General features: G+C 42.5%; 1 protein-coding gene across 4 annotated transcripts in view; it reads left to right on the forward strand.

The window, feature by feature from the left end:
- Window positions 1-23,754, forward strand: part of Sgsm1 (small G protein signaling modulator 1) — an 85,422-nt gene that overhangs the window by 40,464 nt on the left and 21,204 nt on the right. The window contains exons 13-21 of one of the 4 annotated variants that reach the window (XM_063226028.1): window positions 1,562-1,726; window positions 3,541-3,679; window positions 5,771-5,835; window positions 7,666-7,811; window positions 11,883-12,011; window positions 16,320-16,502; window positions 18,246-18,314; window positions 19,313-19,444; window positions 19,571-20,158. In XM_063226028.1, coding sequence (XP_063082098.1) covers window positions 1,562-1,726; window positions 3,541-3,679; window positions 5,771-5,835; window positions 7,666-7,811; window positions 11,883-12,011; window positions 16,320-16,502; window positions 18,246-18,314; window positions 19,313-19,444; window positions 19,571-20,158 — 1,616 coding nt within the window. The remainder of the gene's footprint in view (window positions 1-1,561; window positions 1,727-3,540; window positions 3,680-5,770; window positions 5,836-7,665; window positions 7,812-11,882; window positions 12,012-16,319; window positions 16,503-18,245; window positions 18,315-19,312; window positions 19,445-19,570; window positions 20,159-23,754) is intronic. The other 3 variants (XM_013141830.3, XM_063226029.1, XM_003478033.5) reach the window with 3 other exon arrangements.

The raw sequence follows: 23,754 nt of genomic DNA on the forward strand, positions 1-23,754 counted from the left end.
TACACTAGTGAGGTAATTTTGAGGTGAGGGGGAGTACTAGAAATCAAACTAAGGACCTCGCACTTGCCATCCAGGTGCTGTACCACTGAGCTATATCCCTGTCCCTGGCTGGTTTTTTGTAAACAAAGTTTTATTAAAACATGCTTTTATGTATTATCTGTGGTAACTTTCAGGCTACAACAGCAGTGTCCATTAATTGTGGTAGTGAGCATGTGGCAAACAAAGCCAAAAACTATTTACTGTCTGGCCCTTTATAGAAAAGTTAGCAGATGCCTGCCATAATAAGAAAAGAATCTCAGCCTGTGGGAGGGAGGAACTGACCCCAGATGGTTCTAAACTGCCTTCCAGTGTCTTAGCACCCCTCCTGAGCCGCTTGATCCTCTGCTTCCCCTTGTTCCCCTGGGAGGCAAAGACAGGTTCTAAAGCAGTTCTGGTGAACCTCTTAGTATACAATCTACTGTGGCATACGCGCATGTCATAGGTTCACCACGACAGATACAGTCATATACTGTTACTCAGACTCCTCTGGTGCTGAGTTTGTCTCTGCTCTTTGGCAACCACAAGCCACCTGTGCCCACTGAGCCCATCTTACATGGCCAGTAGATGTGAGATGCGCTGCAAGTGTGAAAACACACACACAGGGTTTTGAAATCCCTATATGCAAAAAAAAAAAAGAAAAAAAAATCTAAAAAACCTTGTTAGTAATTCTATATTGATTATATGTTAAAATAGTAACACTTTGGATGTAGTGGGTGAAACAAAGTATATTATCAGAATCTATTTCATGTTTCTTTTCCACCTTTATAATGTGGCTCCTGGAAAATTTCAGATTATATGTGTGGCTCTATGGTATTCCTTTTGGACAGTGCTGGGCTGGTGCCAGATTTCTCTAGCTCAGCACTGCTTTGTGTGTGAGCTTGTCTTGTTCCGTGTAGAGTGTCTCTTAACTCTAGCTATGACACACAGTAGGATCGGATGAATACCCAAGTTGCAACAACTAGAAATGTCTGTGAACTTTACCAAAATGGCCCCAGTGGAGAATGAGCAGTGCAGAGAGGTGGGAGCCAAGATGAACACAGTAAAGGAGGCATGAATAAGAGCTCAGAATCAGATCTCCTGGGTTGAAATTTCAGCTCCTCCACTCACTAGCTTAAACATTTCATACTTCAGTTTGCTGATTTGTAAAAAGGATTAATAATAACACTGGACTCAGTGATAACTGTCATTGGTGGAAAGAGAAGGAGGATTTTGGTCATAGGAGAGCAGCTATGTCACTACCTGTGAGGCTTTGTGGAATGGAGCTGTGTCATCACTCTGAGCTTTGGCAAAGTGGGAAGAAGAAATGCATGCTTTAAAGGATCGCTGAGGATGATAAGGCAAATCCCTACCAGATAGGCACTTTATGTCTGCATTCTTTCTTTACTCACACATGGTATATGTGGGAGCTGGGTGGGGAGGAGGGGAGGAGTTTGACCCCAAGGAATGGGCTCTTCTGGTTGTCCCCTCCCCTGCCCACCTCAAACCTTCCACTTGACCGCTTGTTTCTATTTTGTCTCTCAAGTTACTTCCAACCACTCAGGCAACACTTGCTCCATTTCTGTGGGCCCTGCCTGGATGATGGTTCCTGCTGGTCAGTCCATGCTGGTGGTGGCCAGGAGGATTCAATGGGCACAAGCCAGATGGGACACCGCCCACCTCACACTGGCCCCAAAGGAACAGCGCCCCAGTAATGTCTGAGCTCCACCTTCCCCCGGGACTGGGTGCCAGCCATCTCTGCCATGTTGTCATTCCAGTGTTGGTCCCAGGGGAGTTGGGAGGAAGACACAAATGGGTGCCTTTTGGGACTGTCCAGCCTCCACACTGCAGACAGCAACTGGGGATTTTGTGGGTATGGTAGGGAATCCATTGGTGAGGCTCACATTGTATGAGGGGTTGAGGTGGAGGCTTAGGTTGCTGTACATGTGCTGAACTGATCCGAGCTGGCCTGGGGCTTTCTGAGAACTGGAGATGTTTTCCTAGGACATTTTATAGGTCTCACTGGCCTTCTTAGCCAGCTCACTAGTGAGTGTGGTTTGGGAGGAAGAGTATGACAAGAACTACATTCTGCAGCAGCTTTATCTGTATCGGGGTAGGGCTGGCCCTGTCAGCTGCTGAGCTTTGTGACACATGGAGCCAGGTCCACACTCCTCACAATTCAAAGGAAGAGTCACAGTCACCCCAGCTATAATTGAGTGGTCATGGCTTACAGGGAAAATACTCACTCTTGTGAGTAGAGATTGGCCCACATGCCAAATCCAACTTCATTCTGTACAGCCCTACGGCCCATGAGCTGAGAATGGTATTTATGTTAAGTGACTGAACAAAAGAATGTTTTGTGACATATGAAAATAATACAAAGTTCATATTTGAATGTCAACAAAGTTGTGTTGGAACATCCCCATACTTGTTTATATGTGTGTCTGGCTACCATTGCCTTGTGACAGCAGAGTTGAATATAGAAAGGTTTACTGAGCCTTATCATAGAGAAAATGAGAGTGTTGCCCTCATCTAGAACTTCCAAGAGACCAGGAAGCAGACTGAAAAAAATCAACACATATGCATATGTCACTGCATGTCTGCATGCATGCATGTTCTGCATGTTTGAGACTGAGTGAGACAGGGCAGGCAGCTGTGAATCACTAGTGTCCAAGAGTTAGAGCAGGGTCTCTCCAGTGGGACTGCTATATCCACATTGTTATAAAAAGATTTGCTGAGCATAGTAGTAGATTCCTATAATTCTAGCACACTGAAAGGCTGAGACAAGAGAATCGCATTTTAAACCCAGGCTAGGCAATTTAGTGAGACCCTATTTCAAAATCTAAAACGGCTAGGAATGTAGTTCAACATGAAAGACCAGAGTTCTATGTCTTGTGCCATAAGAAAAGTAAAAATACAGATTTGGGGCTTAATCTGCATGTGGTTTTAATTCAATAGGTAAGGGTTATAGGAGGGGCATATGGCTTTTTAATAAGTCCTCTCAAGGTTCTGGGGATTGCCAGTCTGGACACACTTAGTGCAGCATTGTGGTTCAGGACCATGGACAGCACTCTCAGCGCACTCTGGGTCTCCTGTTTTAGGATGCTCTTTATGTTCTATTGAGATAGGCTCCCCTTGCACACCACCAGGAGCACCCAAGTACTCAGCAAGCTCCGATCCTCTCTCTCAGAATCCTGTGAGCACAACTAAGTGACAACATGGCAAGGCGGCTGGCTCTGGAATTGGGCTTGTTTTCTTGGTTTTAGTCTCTTCTTATCTCTTTGGCTTTTGTCAGCTATGTCCATATGCTGGAGCTTCCAAATCATGGTGGTGGCTTTCATTGGATCAGTAACTGTCAAAGGCCGATGTCAGACTGTGATTGGGTTGTATTTCCTACTTTCACATTGGAGGTCTTTCCCTGTCCCTGTGCCACCCTGGTGGAGAGCTAACTGCTTTGTGGTAAGGCTTCTGTAACACATACATACTTAACCAGGGCACTTCTTCTGCCTCTTCCACATACCACAGTCCCCCAGGATCTGATGGATGTCTCTGTGAGCAACCTCCCATCCCTATGGCAACCCAGCCCCCGGAAATCCTCCTGTTCATCCTGTTCACAGACTGGTTCAGCTGATGGAAGCTCAAACAGTGGTTGCAACCATGAAAGGTAGGAGGAGCTTGCACTGTGGATGAGAGAGACTGAAAGGTTGATCAGAGCCTTCGATGCCTATTTCTTGCCATGCAATTAATTTGGAGTCATGAACATAGGCCTATGGAATCATCCAGGGCCATGTTAAACCTTGGACTTGTGTAGTCCTGGCCACTGGAACTTGCTTATGTTTGGCAGGACCAACAAGGTTATGGTATGGTAGCAAACAGTTCTGGAATCTCATTGGCTTTCTGTGGAAAATTTTATCTATCGCATATGCTGTATGTCTATCATAGATCAGCTGAGAGTCACCTTTGTCCAAACCAAAGTTCCTAGCTGATGGAGCAGCCATTGTTTTGAAGGTTGCCAGATAGAGTGGCAGTGGGGATGATACTCTGGAAGGTCTTAACAAGAAATGTTGGTTATTTCCACTCCCAACTCATTGGCTCTACCCATGAGGAGCCAGGAAGTGTACCCCTACCGTGTGCTTAGAAGGCAGAAACCAGAAATACTACTTAATGACAGCCACCTTTGTCTCAGTTTGCTCTTCTACAAAATGCTTACTGCATAGGAGTGTAAGGATCAGATCAAATAATGATTTAATGTGACCAGATACTTGATACATGGTAGTGTTGGATAAACGACAATTTTATTGCACAGAAGTAATTCTCAAGTACATCTTCCTCCTTGCCCACAGAGTTCCTGTCTCTTTGAACTCAGCCAATTCACAAGAATGGTCTGTTTCCTACTGGGCAAGCCAGGGAGAAAGCAATCCTTTTGTCCTTGCTAGGTGTTTGTCCTAGTGGGAGGTCCAGTCTTTAGCCACATGTAAAGAGTCTGTACTTAATATAACCTCAAGAACATGTGTATGTATTTAAACATGAGAAGTTTTAGTGTAACTGGGGATTCTCAAACTTTGAGACCTGGGGGAGGCAACAAAGCATACTGATTCCAGGTCTACTTCCTCAATGTCCTGCTTGAGGGAGAGCTTTATGAGGGGCCTAGGAATCTACAGGTTAGAGAAACTCCAAGTAGTTACTGAGTTGGCCCAGTTGTCTCTGTGGGCCATTTATGAATGCTGTTCTACCCAGCACTCACTTCCATAGTGTATCCTTACTGCCTGTCGTGATGGGAAGCTCTCTACCTTGCAGAACATCAAGCCTGCTGTGCAACAGTTTTCAGTGTGATGCTTTTCTCATGTGTCATAAGTAAATCTGAATCTCAGCAGCCTGAGGGCACAAAGGGGGCCTCTTTAATCATTAAAGCTTCTTCTCTAGTTCTGTGTTTCTTTGGGTGTCCACTGCTGTGCCCTAAGAATGAATATGGAGATACCTCCATTCTGTCCTCTGCAGAAGAACATGACAGTTCATGTGGCAGTCTTTGTTTCTCCTGCAATGCTAGGGGGTCCTCTCCTTTCTTTTAGTCAGAACAGCACCTAAAAATTCCTGTGCAAAGAGAAGCTTTAAAGCATCAAGGTGCCTTGCAATCAGCCAAATTCTGAATCCCAGTTTGGCTCACGAGGAACTCTTTCTGCAAGTGACAGAATCTTAATTCAGACTGGTTCAGGAAAAGAAAGATAAAAAACATGTTGGCATAACTGAGTTCAGATGCACAGTAGTTTCAGGCCTGACCTGATCCAGATAGCCAAGATAAGAATTTCTGTTTCTTCAGATGTTGTGTCTGCTTGCCTTTACACTAGTTCCTCATACAGTGGCAAAGGTGTTTCCAGCAACTCTGACCATTCACCCTGCTACTGCAGAAAAAAAGTCTATTTCCTAGTGAAACATTTCCAGGGTTGATTCTCATTGGCACAGTTGGGTCACCTGACACCTCTGAGCCAAATACTATGACTCCATCCTGGATCATGTAATAATAGAGTTATCCAGCCACAGAGACTTATGGAAGAGGTGGTTCTTCAAAGAAAAATCTGGATGCTGATTGCAAAAGGACAGTCATGCTGCTGGGTGCATCGTAATATTAGCAGCCCATGCTGCAGTCCCCCTGCTGGCTGATTTTAATCTACCCTCAAAAGTAAATGAAGTGAGGTCCTGTTCAGACAATCTGCTGAATGTGGTTCTTGTTCTAAGCATCTTCTCTCTGTACTTGCAGGGCTCCTCTGAAACTGCTCTGTGACAATATGAAGTACCAGATCCTTTCCAGAGCCTTCTATGGATGTATGTATACATATTCATTGCTGGCGTGGTATCCACAGAGCATTTATTGAATGGCTACTGTATGTCAGCAGTAGCAGGGCAAGGAGCCAGACTCTGTAGTCTAAACTTTTGCTTTATTTTTTAGTTTCCTGGTTTTGATGAAATTGCATTAACCTCCAGTTTCCTCATCTATAGATTGGGTGTACATTTTATCTTTGGGTCCTAAAAAGAGGGTGATTGGTGAACACTGGGAACCCAGGTCAGGGGTTTGGTTTAATCTGTACCCCAAACCCCACTTTGGAGGATTCGTTTTCAAGATTGGATGAGAAGGTTTTATAAAGCCCCTAATACCTCATATCACATGTTGTAGGTGCTTCATAGATGTCTGTTCTCTTCTTTTGTGGGAAGAATAATGTGATCTGATCCTGTTTTCAAAACTTTGAAATTCCTTATTCAGTATTTTATTCTGATAGCTCTCATGTATCAGATGAGGAAAATAAACCAGAGAAGCAAAAGGAGCTTCCCAGGATCACATAGTTAACAGGAAGAACTGACACTGGAACGTGGCCTGCCTACCTCCTGAGGCTTAGTTATTTTTCCTATCTGATATATTGATTCTTAGCAGATTTTATTTCCCTAGCCCCATGGCCTAGATGGGGGAGATAAAGCATGCATTTTCAGGCTTTCTAGAAAAGTCTTAATCTGACCCCACCATGGGCCTGTGTGTGCAGTAGCAGTGCAGGTCAATTCCTGTGTGCGTGGAGAGACACAGAGATCATGCGCTCCAATCAAGGTTTCCTCTGTCCTGTTGCCACCATCCTCAGAGCTAGTGCAATGCCTGGCATGGGTCAGGCACTGGGCAAGTGTTTATCAGACCCAAACGAAGATCTTCTGGCAGAAGGAGTGGTGTGGAGCTGGGTCTGGAATGACATTCACATGTCATATCCCTCATGATGGTCAAGAACACAATTTGAGCCAGGCCTGGATCTAAATTCCTACTGTTTGTAGTGGTGTAACTTGGGCAAACAATATAATTAATCTGTGCCTAAGATGGAGGTGATAATAGTACCTGCAGTCGAAGTAAAAAATGAGTTAAGTGATGTAAACTTTCAGAGCAGACTTTGGTACATAGCATTTGCTATGTAAGTGACAACTTTCCTGTCATTGTCTTCATCACCATGTTTATCCCCGTTGGGGATAAAATATCCTTAGACTTGGAGGTCCAGATTCTCTCTAGGATTGGGGACAACATGGCTAGAGAGAGTCAGGAGAAAGGGAAGGGTCAGAGAAAACAACAGAGGCTGGTACATGCCAGGAGCTTCCTATGTTGGGCATGGGTGCCCAACACCCTGCAGGCGTAGGGGGGCAGCCCATAAGAGGCGGCATTGCAGGCATTCTTTGAGAGGGGCAATGCTGTCATTTTTTTTAACTCACTGGACTTTTCTTTAGCTGCAGTTTGAACCAGAGTCCATGTCTCACATTCCCTTTGTGTGGACTGAGGGCACAGGCAAGCACAGGAAGCCCATGGAATCCCTGGTACCATTTCTCCACATCCCTTCTTTGCCAGCATGTCAGTTAAATGTGTCAGCTTCTGACATAGGAAGGTGGTGTTACCCTACCCAAGACTGAGAAAGGTGACAAAACTTACCTAGGATTAAGCAGTCAAGCCAGCAAATGACATCACCCTTTTTTCCAAGTCTCACTTTCTTTGTCTGGAAAAGGAGATAACGAGAATTTGTTCAGTATGGGGCCCAGGAAGCTGGGGAGTGAGACAGTATTTCTAAGACTCTATGAGACAAGGCAAATAGAATTGTATGGTAGACAATGATGCTTTCCTTCCCTGTCCTATAGGGCTTGCCTACTGCAGACACTTGTCCACGGTAAGGACCCACCTGTCGGCCCTTGTCAACCACATGATTGTTTCTCCAGACATGCCCTGTGACGCTGGGCAGGGGCTGACAGCTGTGATCTGGGAGCAGTACCTTCAGGACAGCACAGTAAGCCTGGGCAGGGCTTGGGCTGCAGAAGAATGGATGCTATTGTGTCTTCTGAGAAATAAATGCCCCTCGTGGTGGGGACTCAATATCACATCCCTAGGTCACCCGTATGCACATTGAAGGACACTTGTATTCTCAAGAGCTCTGCCTGTTAGGGTTAAAATTGAGGGACTGGAAAACATATACAGGTTAGCATCCAAAATCCCTAACTTTTTGAGCAGAGACTTGACTCCACAGTGGAAGATTACATGTACAGCCACTTGACCTTAAACGACAGGTCTTAGTCAAAACGTACTTGCACTAACAATACCTGTAAAAAATTACCTTCAGGCTATTCTAATAAGGTATAGAAGAAACACATGAACTGGGTCCCTTCCCCCAAACTATTTCATTGTATGTATGAAAAAAATTACAGAATCTGAAATCCAAAACACTTTTAGTCTGAAGTATTTTGAATGAAAGGTATTCAATCTGTGTGCTTTCCTGAGAGTAAAGAAGGTGTCACTTGGCAAGCATTTATTAGTGAGCACTAGTCGTACACTCCATCCTGCACAAGTAGCTGTGATATGTATCTAGCTACATGAAATTTATGGTTTATGTGAGACTGAAAGAAGAACACTGGAGTTTGAGGGAGGCAGCCAGATCATGAAGATCTTTTTTGCCACCACTAGAACTCTTTTCTCCCGTCTCCATCTTTGGGCTTAACATTCTATAGATACTTCACCTAAAGATAGTTGTTCCTTAAATGCTTTCTAACATTTCCTTGGTAAAATTCAAATGTCCCTGGAAGGAAAAAGTTTATATTTAAAAAATTTTATCATCAACTGGTTAGGGAAGCTAAGTGTGGTGGTACATGCCTGTAATTCCAACACTTTGGGAGACCAAAGGAAGAGATTGCAAGTTTGAACTCAGCCTGGGCAACTTGGTGAATTAGTGATGCCTTATTTCACAGTGAAAAATTTTAGAAGAGGCCTGGGGAGATAGCTCAATGGAAAGGCAATACTCCCTAATGGTGAAGTTTTTAAGGTTAAATAGTTTTGTATATTCAGTGGGACCTCCAATAACTCAAGTTATGCCAGTACCCTGGTTACATTCAAGAAATCAGGGTTATGGAGGCAAGTATGTGGAACTATAATGGTAAACATTTTAGAGTTTTCTTTGATACAGCCTGCTGCAGCATGCTTGCCATAGATTTGTCACAGTGATGTAAAACATTCTCTTTAGATATATTTGACTACAGAAAATTTGATTGGAAAAGTGCATCCCATGGTTTATGGAAGGCAGAACTCACTTTGGGGAGGACTAGTTTATAACAAGAACAGGATTCTGGAGAAGGCACCTGTTTCCTCCACCTGTGTGACCCTGTGGCCCTATTGGCTTTGTGCTTTTCCTCCAGGTGCTGAAAAAGCCAAGCTTGGGAGCACCTGGAGTGGGCAGGTTCCCATACCATGTCAGAAGCTGCTCTTTGAGTTTTCCTGGGGAGCGGGAAAGTTGCCAGGGGAGTCAGTGGGAAAAACATAATTGGTTCCCAAGCCTGGATTAAAAGAATTATTTTTCTTTTCATCAGAAATAGTTTTTTAAATTACAGAAGTAATTTGTAGCAATTCAAAGAATAAAAAATGAAAGTATATAAAATGTAAAAGTTATCATCTCCATGATGCCCTGTGTGAATGATCAGTCTCACTTGTTGTAGGATATTCTTCATACTGCATATGCTTAGGTATAGCAGTATCTATATCCTTGTACTTTACCTATATCTCTGTATCTATAGCTATAGACACAGAGCCATATGGAGTCATGTATAAAGCTAATATATATTCATAGCTTTTATATATATATATATATATATATATATATATATATATATATATCTGTAATACATAAGACATTAGCTATATAGCTCATCTGTATTTTTAGATATAAATCTGCATAGCTATGAATATGAAGATTTATAGATTTGTATTTGTGTATATGTTATACAGGTTATATTTCTATATCTATTGTATTTACATGGATTTGTTACCTATACCTAGGTATCTGTGTCTTACTTTTGATCTGTTATGAATAGATAACTATCACATAGAATATATAAGTAGGTAAACCTATGTAAGGTATTAATAAGGTATAGAAGTCTCTACCTCCATAATATTTATATCTGCTTACCATATCCCATATTTTTAAATGTGCTAATGTTGTATATACTTGTATTTTATGTGACCAACTTAATTTTATGTCCAATGAATGAATACACATCTTCCAGATTTCTAAATGAGATTTTAAATGTTACAACCTTGTACCTCATATGAATAACCTATAGTTTACTCGCATCTTCCAGTAACAACAGACATCAGGGTTCATCCTTTCTCTTTTTAAACAGTTACTTCACAAATGTTATTGCAGTTGACATAGTTATAAGCGCAGATCTTTCTGGATTGATACTTTTATTTTCAGGAATGGATTCCTAGAGGTAAATTGATCGCCGTGTGTTTAAATTTTAAATACATAAGCGAACTTACTTTCTGAGAAGGTCAGAAGGCTCATAATCGCCGCAGACTCTGAGTGTGCATGTTTCCTGAGTAATTTAAAACATTTATGATTATTCAGCTCCACTCCAGCTCGAACTAATTTAGCATTTCCCAGAGTGGAGCCTAAAAGTCTCTGTATTTTGTAAGTTCCCCAGTGCTTTGGTGATCTTCCCAGTTTGGAAGGCATCAACCTAAGGACAAAACAGTTGAAACAATTAATTGACCAACAATAATTATTTTTTACTTAATGTATACTCTTCCCAGAGTGGCCACATTTTTACCGCCTTGGTTTCATTGTCATATTAGGTTAGATCGAGCACCAGTAATAGCCCCACTATTTGAGTTTTTGATACCATGGGGTTTTACTTCTTGCTCACTTAACAGTCCTGGGTGGGTGTTTCTGTTGAGTAGGCAGCTGTCCTCCCCTCAGAGATTAGGACTCCTTCAGTTTGTGATCCCACCATTCTTCTAGGACCTTACGGTCAGTTACCTCCAGACAGCAGGAGGGAAAATAGTGGGAGGAGATGTACCTGCCATTTGCCCTCCTTGACCTAAAAATGGCTTACATTACTTTCTCTCACAGCTGCCACAATAATTTTTAAACAGCTTCACAAAGCTGTCTACATAATGTAAGTCAGAATTTCCAAGCGACAAAAGAATGGCTGGTTTTTCCAGTGTGGTTGGTTCATCTAAGAGCAGGCTTACCGTGCAAAACAGACTTTTAATGTTGGAGTATGCAGTGAAGAGGTGAGAGATAGCAGGGCAAGCACACATGCAGACGGGGCCTGCTGTCCCCTCAGCTCAGCTAATCCTAACAGAGCCTTTGCCTGAAAATGAATTTCCTAAGTGGGCATGATAAGATCCACATACAATATAGCAGACAGGTATTAATATTCATGCTAGTGTGCATAAAGTTATAAGTGTATGCAGTTGCAGCTAGATGTGTTCACTTTAGATTAATTCACTTCAGAGTACTTTTCTTAGAGCTAAGTCATATTTCCCAAGAGGCACAGCATGAAACATTGAAATTTAAATAGAAATGTTAATTGGTTATGTACTAGCCTTTTTTATTTTCTTTATACAGGGGTTTATTCTGGACGCTGTGTTCTTGGTTTTTTGTTATTTTTCACTTAATACATACTGAATATTTTTCATATAGTTGCTCATAGACGGACCTCATTCCTTTTTTAAATCTCTTGTTGGGTACTCATATAGGTACATGTGGTTCCCCATTGGTGGGCAATTGGGGTAGGGAATTGCTTACATTTAACTTTTCCTTTGATGTTCCAGTGTATATCCAGGTACATAGGACTGTGTTTATTCATGCCAAGATCTGTAAGACTGGGTCTGATGGGGCTGGGGATTTAGCTCAGCGGCATAAGCACCTGCCTTGCAAGCAGGCGGTCGTGAGTTCGATCCTTGGTACCGATAAAAATGAAAAAGACAAAAAAAAAAAAGACTGGGTCTGATAAGCAAGACTTCTGGGCCACAGAGCCACTCCCTAATTTTTGGTAGACTAAACCCTTTGCTTCCCCCACTATTGCAGCGTTATGAGGAACAGGAGCTGCTTCGCCTAATCTATTATGGAGGCATCCAGCCAGAGATCCGCAAGGCTGTGTGGCCCTTCCTCCTTGGCCATTACCAGTTCGGAATGACGGAGTCAGACAGGAAGGAGGTCAGTTAACCGTGATGGATAGTAGGATGTTTGCCTACCAAAGGAAGCCAAGTACTGTGGGGTGAGGGAGCTCTGGTTCCATGTTAAACCAAGGTGGGCAGGGAGATTCAAGCAAGCTGGGATCTCAAAGATAACACCATCCAACAGGAGAACAACACAAGCCAAATATGTTATTTCTAAGTAAATTCTTCCTTTTGAGATTATTACAAATTTATACACAGTTGTAATAAATAATGCAGAGCTGTGTGTGGTGGTACATGCCTGTATTCTCAGCATTCTGGGAAACTGAAATAGAATCACAGTTCCAAGCCCAGCGTGGGCAACCTAGTGACTTAGCAAGACCTTGTCTTAAAATAAAACATTAAAAGCCAGGCAGGGTATCACACGCCTAAAATCCCAGCACTTGGAAGGTAGAGGCAAGAGGATCACTGAGGCCAGCCTGGACTACATAGTGAATTCAAGGCAAGCCTAAACTACACACACAGCAAAGCCCTGTCTCAAAAAAAAAAATAAATAAATAAATAAATAAATAAATAAATAAATAAATAAAACAAAAAATAAAAACATTAAAAAGTGGGCTGGGGATATAGCCCTGAGTTTAACTCTCAGTACTGCAAAAAAACGAGGGCTGGCGGTTTAGCTCAGCGGCATAAGCGCCTGCCTGGCAAGAGTGAGGTTGTGAATTCAATTCCCATTACCAAAAAAAAAAAAAAAAAACGAAACAAAGCAAAAAAAAATGGAGACCCTAAGTATCCGTAATGCAGTTTTCCTCAATGGTAATAGCTAGCAAAGCTGTGATGTAGTTATGCAGTACAGTAGTAACACAGGGTATCATCATTGGTATGGTAGATCAGTCTAAGTCAGTTTCATATGTACTCTTTTGTTTGTGTGTATTTAGTTGTCTTCACTTCTTTCAAATATGGAGATTTACACTCATCACCACAGGCGACACACAGAACATCTCTGAAGCTGTAAGGATACTATTGACCTTTCATACCTACTCTACCGCTCTCCTAATACTATCCTCAACTCCTGGAAGCCACTAGTCTGTTCTCATTTCCTGCCTGTTAAATAAATGGAATCATATAGTGTGTAACCTTTAGGATTAACTGTTTTCACTGAGCATCAGTTTCTAGAACTCCCTGATAAATCAATAGATACATGTACCCCAGTTTCATGATCCACTTGTGGATGGGTAGCAGTGTTCTTTGCTGGTGTTTGTTTGTTTTTACTATTATGAGCAAAGCTATAGTGGCCATTCATGTACAGATTTCTATATAAGCATGCGTTGTCATTTCCGTGGTGTAAATGCACAGTGTTGCAGTTGCTGGGTGGTACAGCAACTCTAAACGGCCACACACTGGCAGCAGCCACGCCCTTTTACATTCCCCCCAGCCACATGTGAGTGAGTCACACCGGCATCTTCACCAGAGTTTGGTGCTGCCTCTGTCTTTTTGTTTGTTTGTTTTGTTTTTTGTTTTGGGGGGTCTTGGAGTTTCTTTGTTTGGTTGGTTTGCTTTTTTCTTTTTTAGCCGCTCTGGCAGGGGTATATAGGACATTTCATTGTGGTTTTGATTTGCATTTCCCAAATGGCTGGTGAGATTTAGTACCTTCCTGTGTACTTACTGGCCATCATTTATCTTTTGTGAAGTGTCTGCTCATGTCTTTGTGCTTCTTTTTATTAGATTGTTTGGATTTTTACTGTTGGCTTATATACTTTAGATGATCATCTTTATTGGATAAGAGTTTTGCAAGTACTTGCCCCTAGTTTGTACCTTTTCTTTTCACCATTGTGACATCGTCTTCTGCAAAACAAAATTTTTAAACAAGGACATCATGCACAGTAGGCAGGTGCCACACCACTCAGCTACAACCACAGCCACTTTTAAACTTTTTTATGAAATCCACCGTGCCCATTTTTCCTTTTATAGATTGTGTTTTTAGAGTTCAGTCTAAGAACTTTCCAGCCTTCCCTGACTCACAAAATTTCCTATTTTTTTCCTAAAACTTCCCTAATTTTATATGGTACCTTCAAGTCTGTGATCCACTACGAGTTCATTTTTGTTTGATGTGTTATTTAGATTGAGCTTCATCTTTAGGCTGTGGAGTCCTATTGCTACAGCACCCTGTGTTGAAACAATTAGCATTCTCCCACTGAGTTGCTTTTGCACCTCTGTCAAAAATTAGTCGATGTGTTTGTGTCTGTACTTCTGGGTCCTCTGTTCTGTATTTATTTCTATATCTATACTACTGTCATTACCACACTGCCTGTATTACACAGGCACATACAAAATTTTAAATGTTTTAGTAGCCACATTTTAAAATGAGAAGACAGGGTTACTGAGTGTAGCTCAGTAATAGAGCACTTGCCTAGCATGTGCAAAATCCTGTGATCTGAATCACCAGCAACTCAAATAAATAAGTAACAAAAAAGATATTAATATCTTTAAACATTGTATTCTAAAATAATGATAGGGTTATAGAAAGCTGCAAAAATAATACAGAAATTCTGTGTTCCCACCCAGCTGTCCTCTGTGGTAACATCCTATATAAGTTTGAGGATTACCAGCACAAAAAATGATAAATGTTTAAGGAGAGGAAATTATCCTGATTCAATTGCTACATATTATATACATGTATCAAATTATCACAGTGTACCCCATGAATATGTGCAACCACAGTATGCCAGTTAAACCTTTGGAGGGGCTGGGGCTGTAGCTCAATGTACCACATGAATATCACAGGACTTGCATAGCATGTGTGAAGTCTTAGGTTTGCATCCTCAGTACTGAAAGGGAGCTCATAAAGTGTCGAAAAGGTGTTGACCACACAGTAGTACCAGGCTGACCTTTTATCCAGTAGAATCAGAGTTGGTAGAGAGTTAAGGGTGGGAACTTTGTGAGATTCTGTAGGAGAATCTGTGCAGGTTCCCACAGCTCCTGTGAAAGGCCATCCACATTCATCTCATGTCTGCTGGGTCCTAGGCAAACAGTAACTGGGGAGCTAGGCATTACCAGGTGCACTAGGTGAGCTGCTTGCCAGGTATGGAGGCGGCATCAGTGATGTGGTAGAGGCCAATCAAAGGCTGTAGGAGCACCTAAGCCAGGCAGGAGGGGGAGGCTGGCCAACGAAGGTCACTGAAGGAGCTTCTGAGATCCACATTCTTCAAAGGAGTATGCTTTCCAGGCAGAGAGAGAGAAGAAAGACCACAGGGGAGGAGGGCATCAAGAGCACAGAGAGCAGGCAGTGTGATGTGCGGTGTGTCGTCATGGTCCATGGGGCCAGGGGAGGAAGACAAGGTGGACCTAAGTTACTGGAACACTAGGGCCTGGGAATAAGGGCAACTCTGAGAGATGAGGCAGCAGAGGAAATGAGAATAAGGGCTGCTGAGCGGTACATGAATAGAAGAGGGTAAGTTAGTATAAGCAGGGACCTGATAGGAGGCTCCTGGGGTCATCCAATGAGGGGTGGCAGAACCTAGCCTAGGAGGTCAGGGTCCAAGGCTCGGGGGAGTCTCAAGCGAGTTTTGTGAAAACCCAGGCCACCCTTGAACAGCTTGGTCAGACCCCCACCCTCTCTCCTTCCCCTCTGCCTCCTGCCATTTGTGACTAGGTGCATGACAAATTCAGGTCCTTAGTCACCTTGGGCTGTGTGGCTTAAGGGTCAAGGAGAGGGCCCTGTGTCTCTGCTGAGATCCCACCCATGTGGAGACGGCTTGAAAGCTGTGTCCCTTCTCTTAGGCCATAGCTGCATGGAAAGAAACCATGTTGGTTTGATTCATCCTTGTTCTTAGCAGTTAGCCCCATGTTAGGTATCTGAGAGGCCTTCAGTAAATGCATTGTGTGAGTGGATGGATAACTGGATGGATGGATGGATGGATGGATATATTAGATTGCTCATTTTATATTCCATATGCCTAATTTTCTAGCTGGCATACTGTAGATACATATCAGGTTAAAGGAATGAGTAGATGAATAAGTGAGTGAGTTAATAAATGAAGTAGAGAAGGAAGGAATTAAAGAACAAAAATATCTTCTCACTTTGGTCCCTGCAGTGTCTAATAGACCTGACACATTAGTAAGAGCTCAACAAATAGTCGAATAAAAGTGTGTGAATAAATGAATAAAGGAAGGGAGAGAGAAAGGAATTTTGCTGCTTGTGTATCTTGTAGCTAGCCTATTTGAAGCATAACATAGTAGGTACTTAGTTAATACCTGCTGGGTGTTTATTAAAGATGTACCGGATGGCTCAAAGCCTTCTCTTCCATATGGGACTGGCTCTCAGGTGACCTTGCATCTGCCCTGGCAGGTAGATGAGCAGATTCATGCCTGCTACGCCCAGACCATGTCTGAGTGGCTGGGCTGTGAGGCAATTGTGCGCCAGAGGGAACGGGAGTCACATGCAGCTGCCCTGGCCAAGTGCTCATCGGGGGCCAGCCTGGACAGCCATCTGCACCGAATGATGCACAGGGACTCCACCATCAGTAACGAGGTGAGGAATCGAGGCTGAAGGGCACTAGGGGGATGATGACCAGGGTGTGCTCTGTTGGGCTGTTTCTAGAGTGGATATTTGAGGCCTTGGGAAAGTCTCAATGAAGATTCCAAAGATGTAGGGGGGACTTTGGAATCTCATTTGGGTTTATACTGCAGCACTAGTTCCGGCGTCTCCTGCAAGCACCTTCTCTTCTGGGCTTAGTTTCTTCATACATAGGATGCGGACAGTCAAGTGGAGAGAGATTTGTGTATAGCTCAAACAAGATGGTGTATGAAGCATAATCAAAACATACAGTGAATGTACAAGTTTAAAAATTTTATTACAGTAAAAGACACATTTCCATTATTCCCTCATAGTGTTCAAATACACTTACACCATTATTCTTGCCACTTTGTGAAGCAGTTGTTGGAATCATCTTTTGTGTCCAGTTGCACAATCGTGACTACCTCTGTCCCCAGTCAGTTCAAAACATCTACCTTAAGTGTTCATTTTGTCTGTAGGGAAGAGGCAGAAATCTTACAGTACTAGATCTTGTAAGAATGTTTCTTGAAGAATGTTTCTATGAGCCTGCCTTTCCATGAGATGGCACTCAGCAGCAGCATCCACCATATTTTTAATCACATCTTATAAAGACATAAGAGAAAACTTCCAGAACTGCTTCAGAGAATGACAAGAGCAATGGGAGAAATGTGTTTGAGGTGAGGCAGGGTACTTTGAGGAGGGTTAGTAGCAATGTGTCTTTCACGGTAACTTACAAAAATTCAGACTATTTTTTGATTGCCTATATGTATGATAGCAAGCTTAGTACAGCAACAGATGCTTATTGAGTACCTACAATATGTCAGGTACTGTCAGATATGTGCCAGGAACCAAGCAGACATCTCTGGGCTCACAGAACCTCAACTGAACAGCCCATAGCAGGAGCTCAGAAACAGTTCACTCTCCTTACCAAGGCTATGGCATCCTCAGTTGCCAGAGCAACACTGCAAAATAAATAAAAACCACCCCAAACCAAAGATTCCCATCCATCCATATTGTACTCAGTATTTTTGTGCCTGAGTCTGTGGGTGAACTGAGGATCTGTGCTCCAAGTTGGGCTGATGTTGGCTGTGAGTGACTGGTTGCCTACAAAGTTACTGCTGTTGACTGTGCTGTCTGCCCCATCTGAGGGACTTAACTCTGCTCAGTGCGTCTTATCCTCCAGCAGGCTAACCCAGGCTGCTCTCATGGTGAAAGCAGATGTCAGTGGGAGAAAGCAGAAATGCACAAGTATTTTAAGTTTCTGCTCTGTCAATCTGTTGACCAAAGCAAACCATAAGACCAAGCTTAGCTGTAGGGTAGGCAGAGGCAGACATTGTCAAAGTAAGCGGACGAAGGCTTGTACACGGGAAGGGAATGGATAAACGGTTGAGTCAGTAATAGAACCAGTCACTCTGAGTGAAAGTTTAATACCAACCAGAAGTCCCTCAAGTTTAACAAAGATGCTAAAGGTGGGGTGCTCTGGTTGCCACTGATAGGAGATAGGGACCCAGGGGCCAAAATAATCCCTGAAGAGGCTCCTGGGAGCAGGTGTGGTCTCTTCTTTCTTTTGACAACTAGGCAGCTGAGGCTTTTGGAAAGGGACTTGTCCCAGCCAGGAGTAAAGCTAGAACAGACTTCTTATCTCTGAGCCTAGCCTTCCCTCTTGAGCAGGGTAGGACTAGTCTCATCCACTCTACCACCGGCTCCTTTTTCTCTCAGTCCTCCCAGAGCTGCAGTTCCGGCCGCCAGAACCTCCGCCTGCAGAGCGACTCCAGCAGCAGCACCCAGGTGACTGTCCAGCCCCCGCCACCACCCTGGGATAGTGAGAATTGGGTGTCTGTCTTGTACTGGCCACTTTCTGGTTTATGTGTTTTAGCTTTTCATGCTAGAATTAAAAGTGAATTTTTTTTTTAGCGATACAATACTGCCCAACTTTTTGAATCTATTCTCCCTGTAAGATATTAAAACATTGCAGAGAAAACTAAGCAGACTTCTCTTCCTTACCTCACATGCCTTTGAAATAATACCACCTTCAGTGGTCTGCTGTATCCTTTCAGCCTTCCACATGCCTTACATATGCAGAACTATAAAATATAACAACACTTGGTAATTTTTTTAAATTTCTACATAAACTCGATCATGTATGTGTGTTCAATAGTTTTTCATTTTACTCAATGAGGGGATTATACTGAAGAAAAAAGTGCAGAAATGTACATAGTACATCATCTTTTGGTAAGAAAAAAATACTTTGAAGGTAAAAATCTAATTTCCAGTCTGGAATTAGAAAAAGTTTACACGTGTTAAATCAATCAAAAAAAAAAAAAAAACCGCTTAAAACAGAGATGTGTAGCTCAACGGTAGAACACTTGCCCAGCATGCGAAAGCACTTGGCCATCTGGGCTTTATGCCTAGCACTGCAAGAATATACATGTGAAACTAACTATAAACCCAGTTGAAGAGATGCAGCCTAAGGATATAAAGGACCACAAATGATGAATCTTTAAAACATATTCTGGAGGGGCCAGGGATATAGCTCAGTGGTGCAGTGCCTGCCTAGCAAGCGCAGGGTCCTAAGTTTGATTCTTGGTACACACAAAAAAGAAAGATTCTGGAAATATTTTCATAGTATTTCATACATAGCTAACTGGTTTTGAAAATTGATGGTGATAGCTCACCACATGGATATAGTAAGGTTTTTTTAGCCTGTTTATTACATTAACTTTTTACTTAGAAAAAAATTATATGCACATGGTGAAAGCTTATATGAAAATATTGTTCTCTCCTAGTGTACTCTTCTTGGAGCCCACAGTGGTGCTTTGCTGTTTCTAAATCATTATATGCCTGTGCCAGCACTCAGACCTCTTATTTCTTTGTCGCAAGTGGACACCTTGTTCTTCTTCACCCCTTTCACTGATGATGTAACGTTCCCCTGCATGCGTGTTCATTCTGAAACCTGTTTCCCGGTGTGGGATATTTATGTTGCTGCTGTGTGTGGTGCTGCCGTTCACATCCTAGCCCATCTGTCTTTTGTGCCTTGTCTACAGGTGTTTGAGTCCGTGGATGAGGCTGAGCAAGTAGAAGTAGAAGGCAGGTTGGAGGAAAAACAGCCCAAAATCCCCAATGGGAACCTGGCAAATGGCACTTGCTCCCCAGATTCCGGTCATCCTTCTTCCCACAACTTCTCCTCCGGCCTCTCAGAGCACTCAGAGCCTAGCCTGAGCACGGAAGACAGTGTCTTGGATGCCCAGCGGACTATCCCCCCTGTGCTTCAGCCTGGGGACAGCAGTGTGGATGACGGACAGAGCAGCGAGGCCACCACTTCACGGGATGAGGCCCCTCGGGAGGAGCTAGCTGTGCAGGACAGCCTGGAAAGCGACCTTGTGGCCAACGGAAGCATGGATGAGTTCATGTCCATCACTGGCAGCATGGATGTGGCCCTGTCTGAAAAGGATGGTGCTGCAATGGAGAGCTGGCGGGGTGGGGAGGAAAAGCACAGCCAGCTGGACAGTGAGGACAACCTCTCAGAGGAGCCAGAAATGGAAAGTCTCTTCCCTGCTCTGGCTTCTCTGGCTGTGACTACGTCTGCCAACAGCGAGGCATCCCCTGTGTCTTCCAGTGGTGTCACCTATTCTGTAAGTCACCAGGACTCTCTTTTACCCAGGCTTTGTTTAGTTTTGTTTTGTTTTTTTGCCTGCAGCTGTGTGGTTGGGGGGTAAGGATGTACCACAGCCTCATTTATCCAGAATGACCCAGGAGTGACAGCACTGGTTTGTTCCATTTTACCTATCATGGAGGAGTCACTGTAGAAGTCAGTTTGGAGAGACAATAATTGGGAGAGACAGTGATACAGGTTGAGCATCTCAAATCCCAAATTGGAAACGCTCCAGACTGACACAGGACATGTACCTGTTGTCTCAGCCATTCTGTCAACCAAAGCAGGAGCTTCTCTTGGACCTGTGAGTGCAAGGCTAGCCTAGGCAAACAGTAAGACCCAGGTCAAAAGCTAAAAACAAAAGTGCTCCAAAATCTGAAACTTTCTGAACATGTAATTGATCCCACAATGGAAAGTTTCACACCTGACTACATTATATGTTGCAAAGTGCACAAAATTATTTGGAAGGTGTGTATGAAACATCCGTGTGTTTCAGGTTTAGACTCAGGTCCTGTCCCCAAGAATATCTCACTATGTGCATGCATATGTCTCAGAAGCCCAAAATAATCCCCAATGCTCGGGTTCCAAGTATTCAGATAAGGGATATGCAATAGGCAGAGTATTATAAGAAGACAGTCTTGGAAATAGTGGCATACACCTGTAATCCTAGCTTTCAGAAGACTTGAATCAGGAGAATCTCAAGGTCAAGGCCAGCCAGGGATAGCAAAGCTTTATCTCAAAACCACAAATAGCCTTTGCAGTGAACAGTTTGGGGTTTGAATTCTAACTTTAGCGTATCACTTTTATCTTTCTGTGCCCTTCTGTCTGTCTAGTACTTTCATTCCCTAGTTATTTTCAAAATTAACATGCTGAACTACGTGTTTGTCATATAGTAAGCTCTGGATTGGTGACAGTATTCATATCAGGGTTTCAACTTACATATCAGGGTTTCAACTCAGATCAAATATCCTTTAAATATTCGAGTTTGGTTGTTTGCCGGGAAGTCAAGGCCAGAGGATAGCAACTGAAAGGGAAAGGATGCCATGTATTCATTTTCTTTTAAAGAATTTATTTCAGGGGCTGGAGGTTTAACTCAGCGGCATAAGCACCTGCCTTGCAAGCAGGCAGTCGTGAGTTCGATCCCCAGTACCAATAAAAAAGGAAAAAGACAAAAAAAAAAAAAAAAAAGAATTTATTTCTATCAAAGATCTACAATCCCATAATTTAGGAGTCAGAGACTATGAAAAGGCAGATCCAAACACCAGATGTCTAGCTATGAACAGTGGCTTGCAGTTATAGTTCTGGCTATCGAGAAACTGAAGCAGGAGGATTGCTTGAGCTGAGGAGTTCAAGGCCAGCCTTAACAGTATAGCAAGAATCTATCCCCAAGGAGAGAAAAAGGAAGTTGATTGATGAGTTTTCCTAAACCTCCCCAGAAGCAGTCGCACTACTTGTGCTGCCCAAATTGCTTGATTTTGTTCCATAGATATTCTTGTATTGCTACTTCTTAGTCTTATTTTTTTCAGTGTTAAAAAATTATCAATTGACCTCTCACTATGAAAGAGGAGGATTTAGCTCCCATTCCCACCATTGCCCCAAGCCATCACCAACCAAATGATCCTATCCCATTTTTTTTAACATAAGAAAGCAGTGTAAGAGACATAAATTTTAAAGCAAGACAATCAGAGATCTTCACTATCGTACAGTCTCATTTTCTTCCAAATAGTTCTCCATTCACACGAAACAACACAGTACAGAACTGATCTGAACAGGATGAAGAAGGCATTTTAGGTCTTCAAGACCACAATGGCTGCCATAGTGTCTCTCATTCTCTTCAAATTAGCTGTCCATATCTTCATGTATGTTGAAATTATACAAAACAAAACAGGCTAAAATCACTCTGAACAAAGAATAATAGTATTGCTGGATTTCACATCATGATGCTACGGAATCAGCACTGGGTACTATAGTGTGTCTTTTCCTTCAAAGTAGTTGTTCATTTTATCATGCGTTATATAATCTGTTCTCATAAACTATAGATTCTATGCATGCATGAGTCTCTACATGTATTTCTATCCTTTCTATATTAGAGGGAAAAACAAAGCAAGACAAAACAGAACAAATTTCTATAAAAACGTGAAAAGAAAAAGTCATATAAAACCACAGTACAAGATGATCTACAATGGTTACTGTGTTGTCTCTTGTTATCTTCAATAGAATTGTCCATATCAGGCATAATTGAATATAGCAGTACGTAACAATATTATTAAAAACAAAGCATTGTAGACGTATAAACTTCAAAAGCAACTAATAATCAAACCAGAGTGAGTATCTTAGTGGATCTTGTCAACTCCAATGTAGTTGCCTATACTCTCAGACTTGATACTACCAATTATAACAGATTTGAATAAAATCGGTCAATACAAAACAGCAGTGTAACCAACCAGATTCAACTAAGATCAGTCATGATAAAACAGTGTAAGTCAAAGGGCTTCAGATTAAGTTAATAGGAAATTAAGGATGATTACTATACTATATCCTGCTATTTTTGGGATAGCTGTCTGTGCCCTCAAATCCAGTACAAGTAAACCAACTGGAACAGAATATAATCCTTCTAAACAGAGCAGTGTGAGAAATGTGGGTTTTAAATCCCAATACACTATTAACAATATCCTCTAGGGCTGGGGATTTAGCTCTTTGCAAGCTCATGGTCATGCGTTCGATCCCCAGTACTGATAAAAACAAACAAACAACAACAAAAAAAACAATATCCTCTGCCTTCTTTTTTAAGCCTATTCCTCCCCATTCATTCCCACAGGGTGCTGTACATTTTGGTCCCCCAACTCCCCCAGTTTTTAGAGTGGGGGCAACCTGCTATTTATCTAAGTAGTTCTGAAACTTCTCACTCCTGAACTTGATCTCAAGTTGTATTCCTTTACCTACAAATACCTCAAGGTTTTCATTCATTATAGCTGAGTAGATCTGTACTGCACATAAGTATCCTATCTTTCCAGCCTATCTACAGGTGCTGGTCAAGTTGCCCCTATTTCTCTCTGGTTCCCTGTCACATAGAGCATATATTTGATTTTCAGTCCATAAACCCTTTTTCAGGTTAATTATATTTCTTATACAGAGCATTTCAGTGGGCCCTACCTCCTGATCTACTCTGCCAGTGTTTCTTTGTGTGTGTGTGTGTGTGTGTGTGTGTGTGTGTGTGTGTGTGTGTATCAAGGCCATCTATGTTAGCCAACCTTCTCTGCCTCATTTCTGCTATGCTATTTTTCTTCCATTGGTTGTCTACTTTTCTCTTTCATTCCACTGTCTGCTCTGTTCATTGAGGCCTCTCTGCCACTGTTTTGAAATCCTGGTGTTTTATTTCTCTCTAAAATATTCTTCAGTATTCTCTGTAGGGTTGGATTGATTGGGGGTCACAGATTCCCCCAATTCCTCTTTGTCATGGAAGCATCTTGTTCCTCCATTAATTTCTAGAGACAGTTTTGCAGGGTATATCAATCTGGGCTGAAGGTTATTTTCTTTCAGGGCTTGGAATACTTCACTCCAAGCTCTTCTTGATTT

This window comes from Cavia porcellus, unplaced genomic scaffold (assembly GCF_034190915.1).
Source record: "Cavia porcellus strain 051 isolate PalLab524CR breed Dunkin Hartley unplaced genomic scaffold, mCavPor4.1 scaffold_16, whole genome shotgun sequence".
Classification (NCBI taxonomy): domain Eukaryota; kingdom Metazoa; phylum Chordata; class Mammalia; order Rodentia; family Caviidae; genus Cavia; species Cavia porcellus.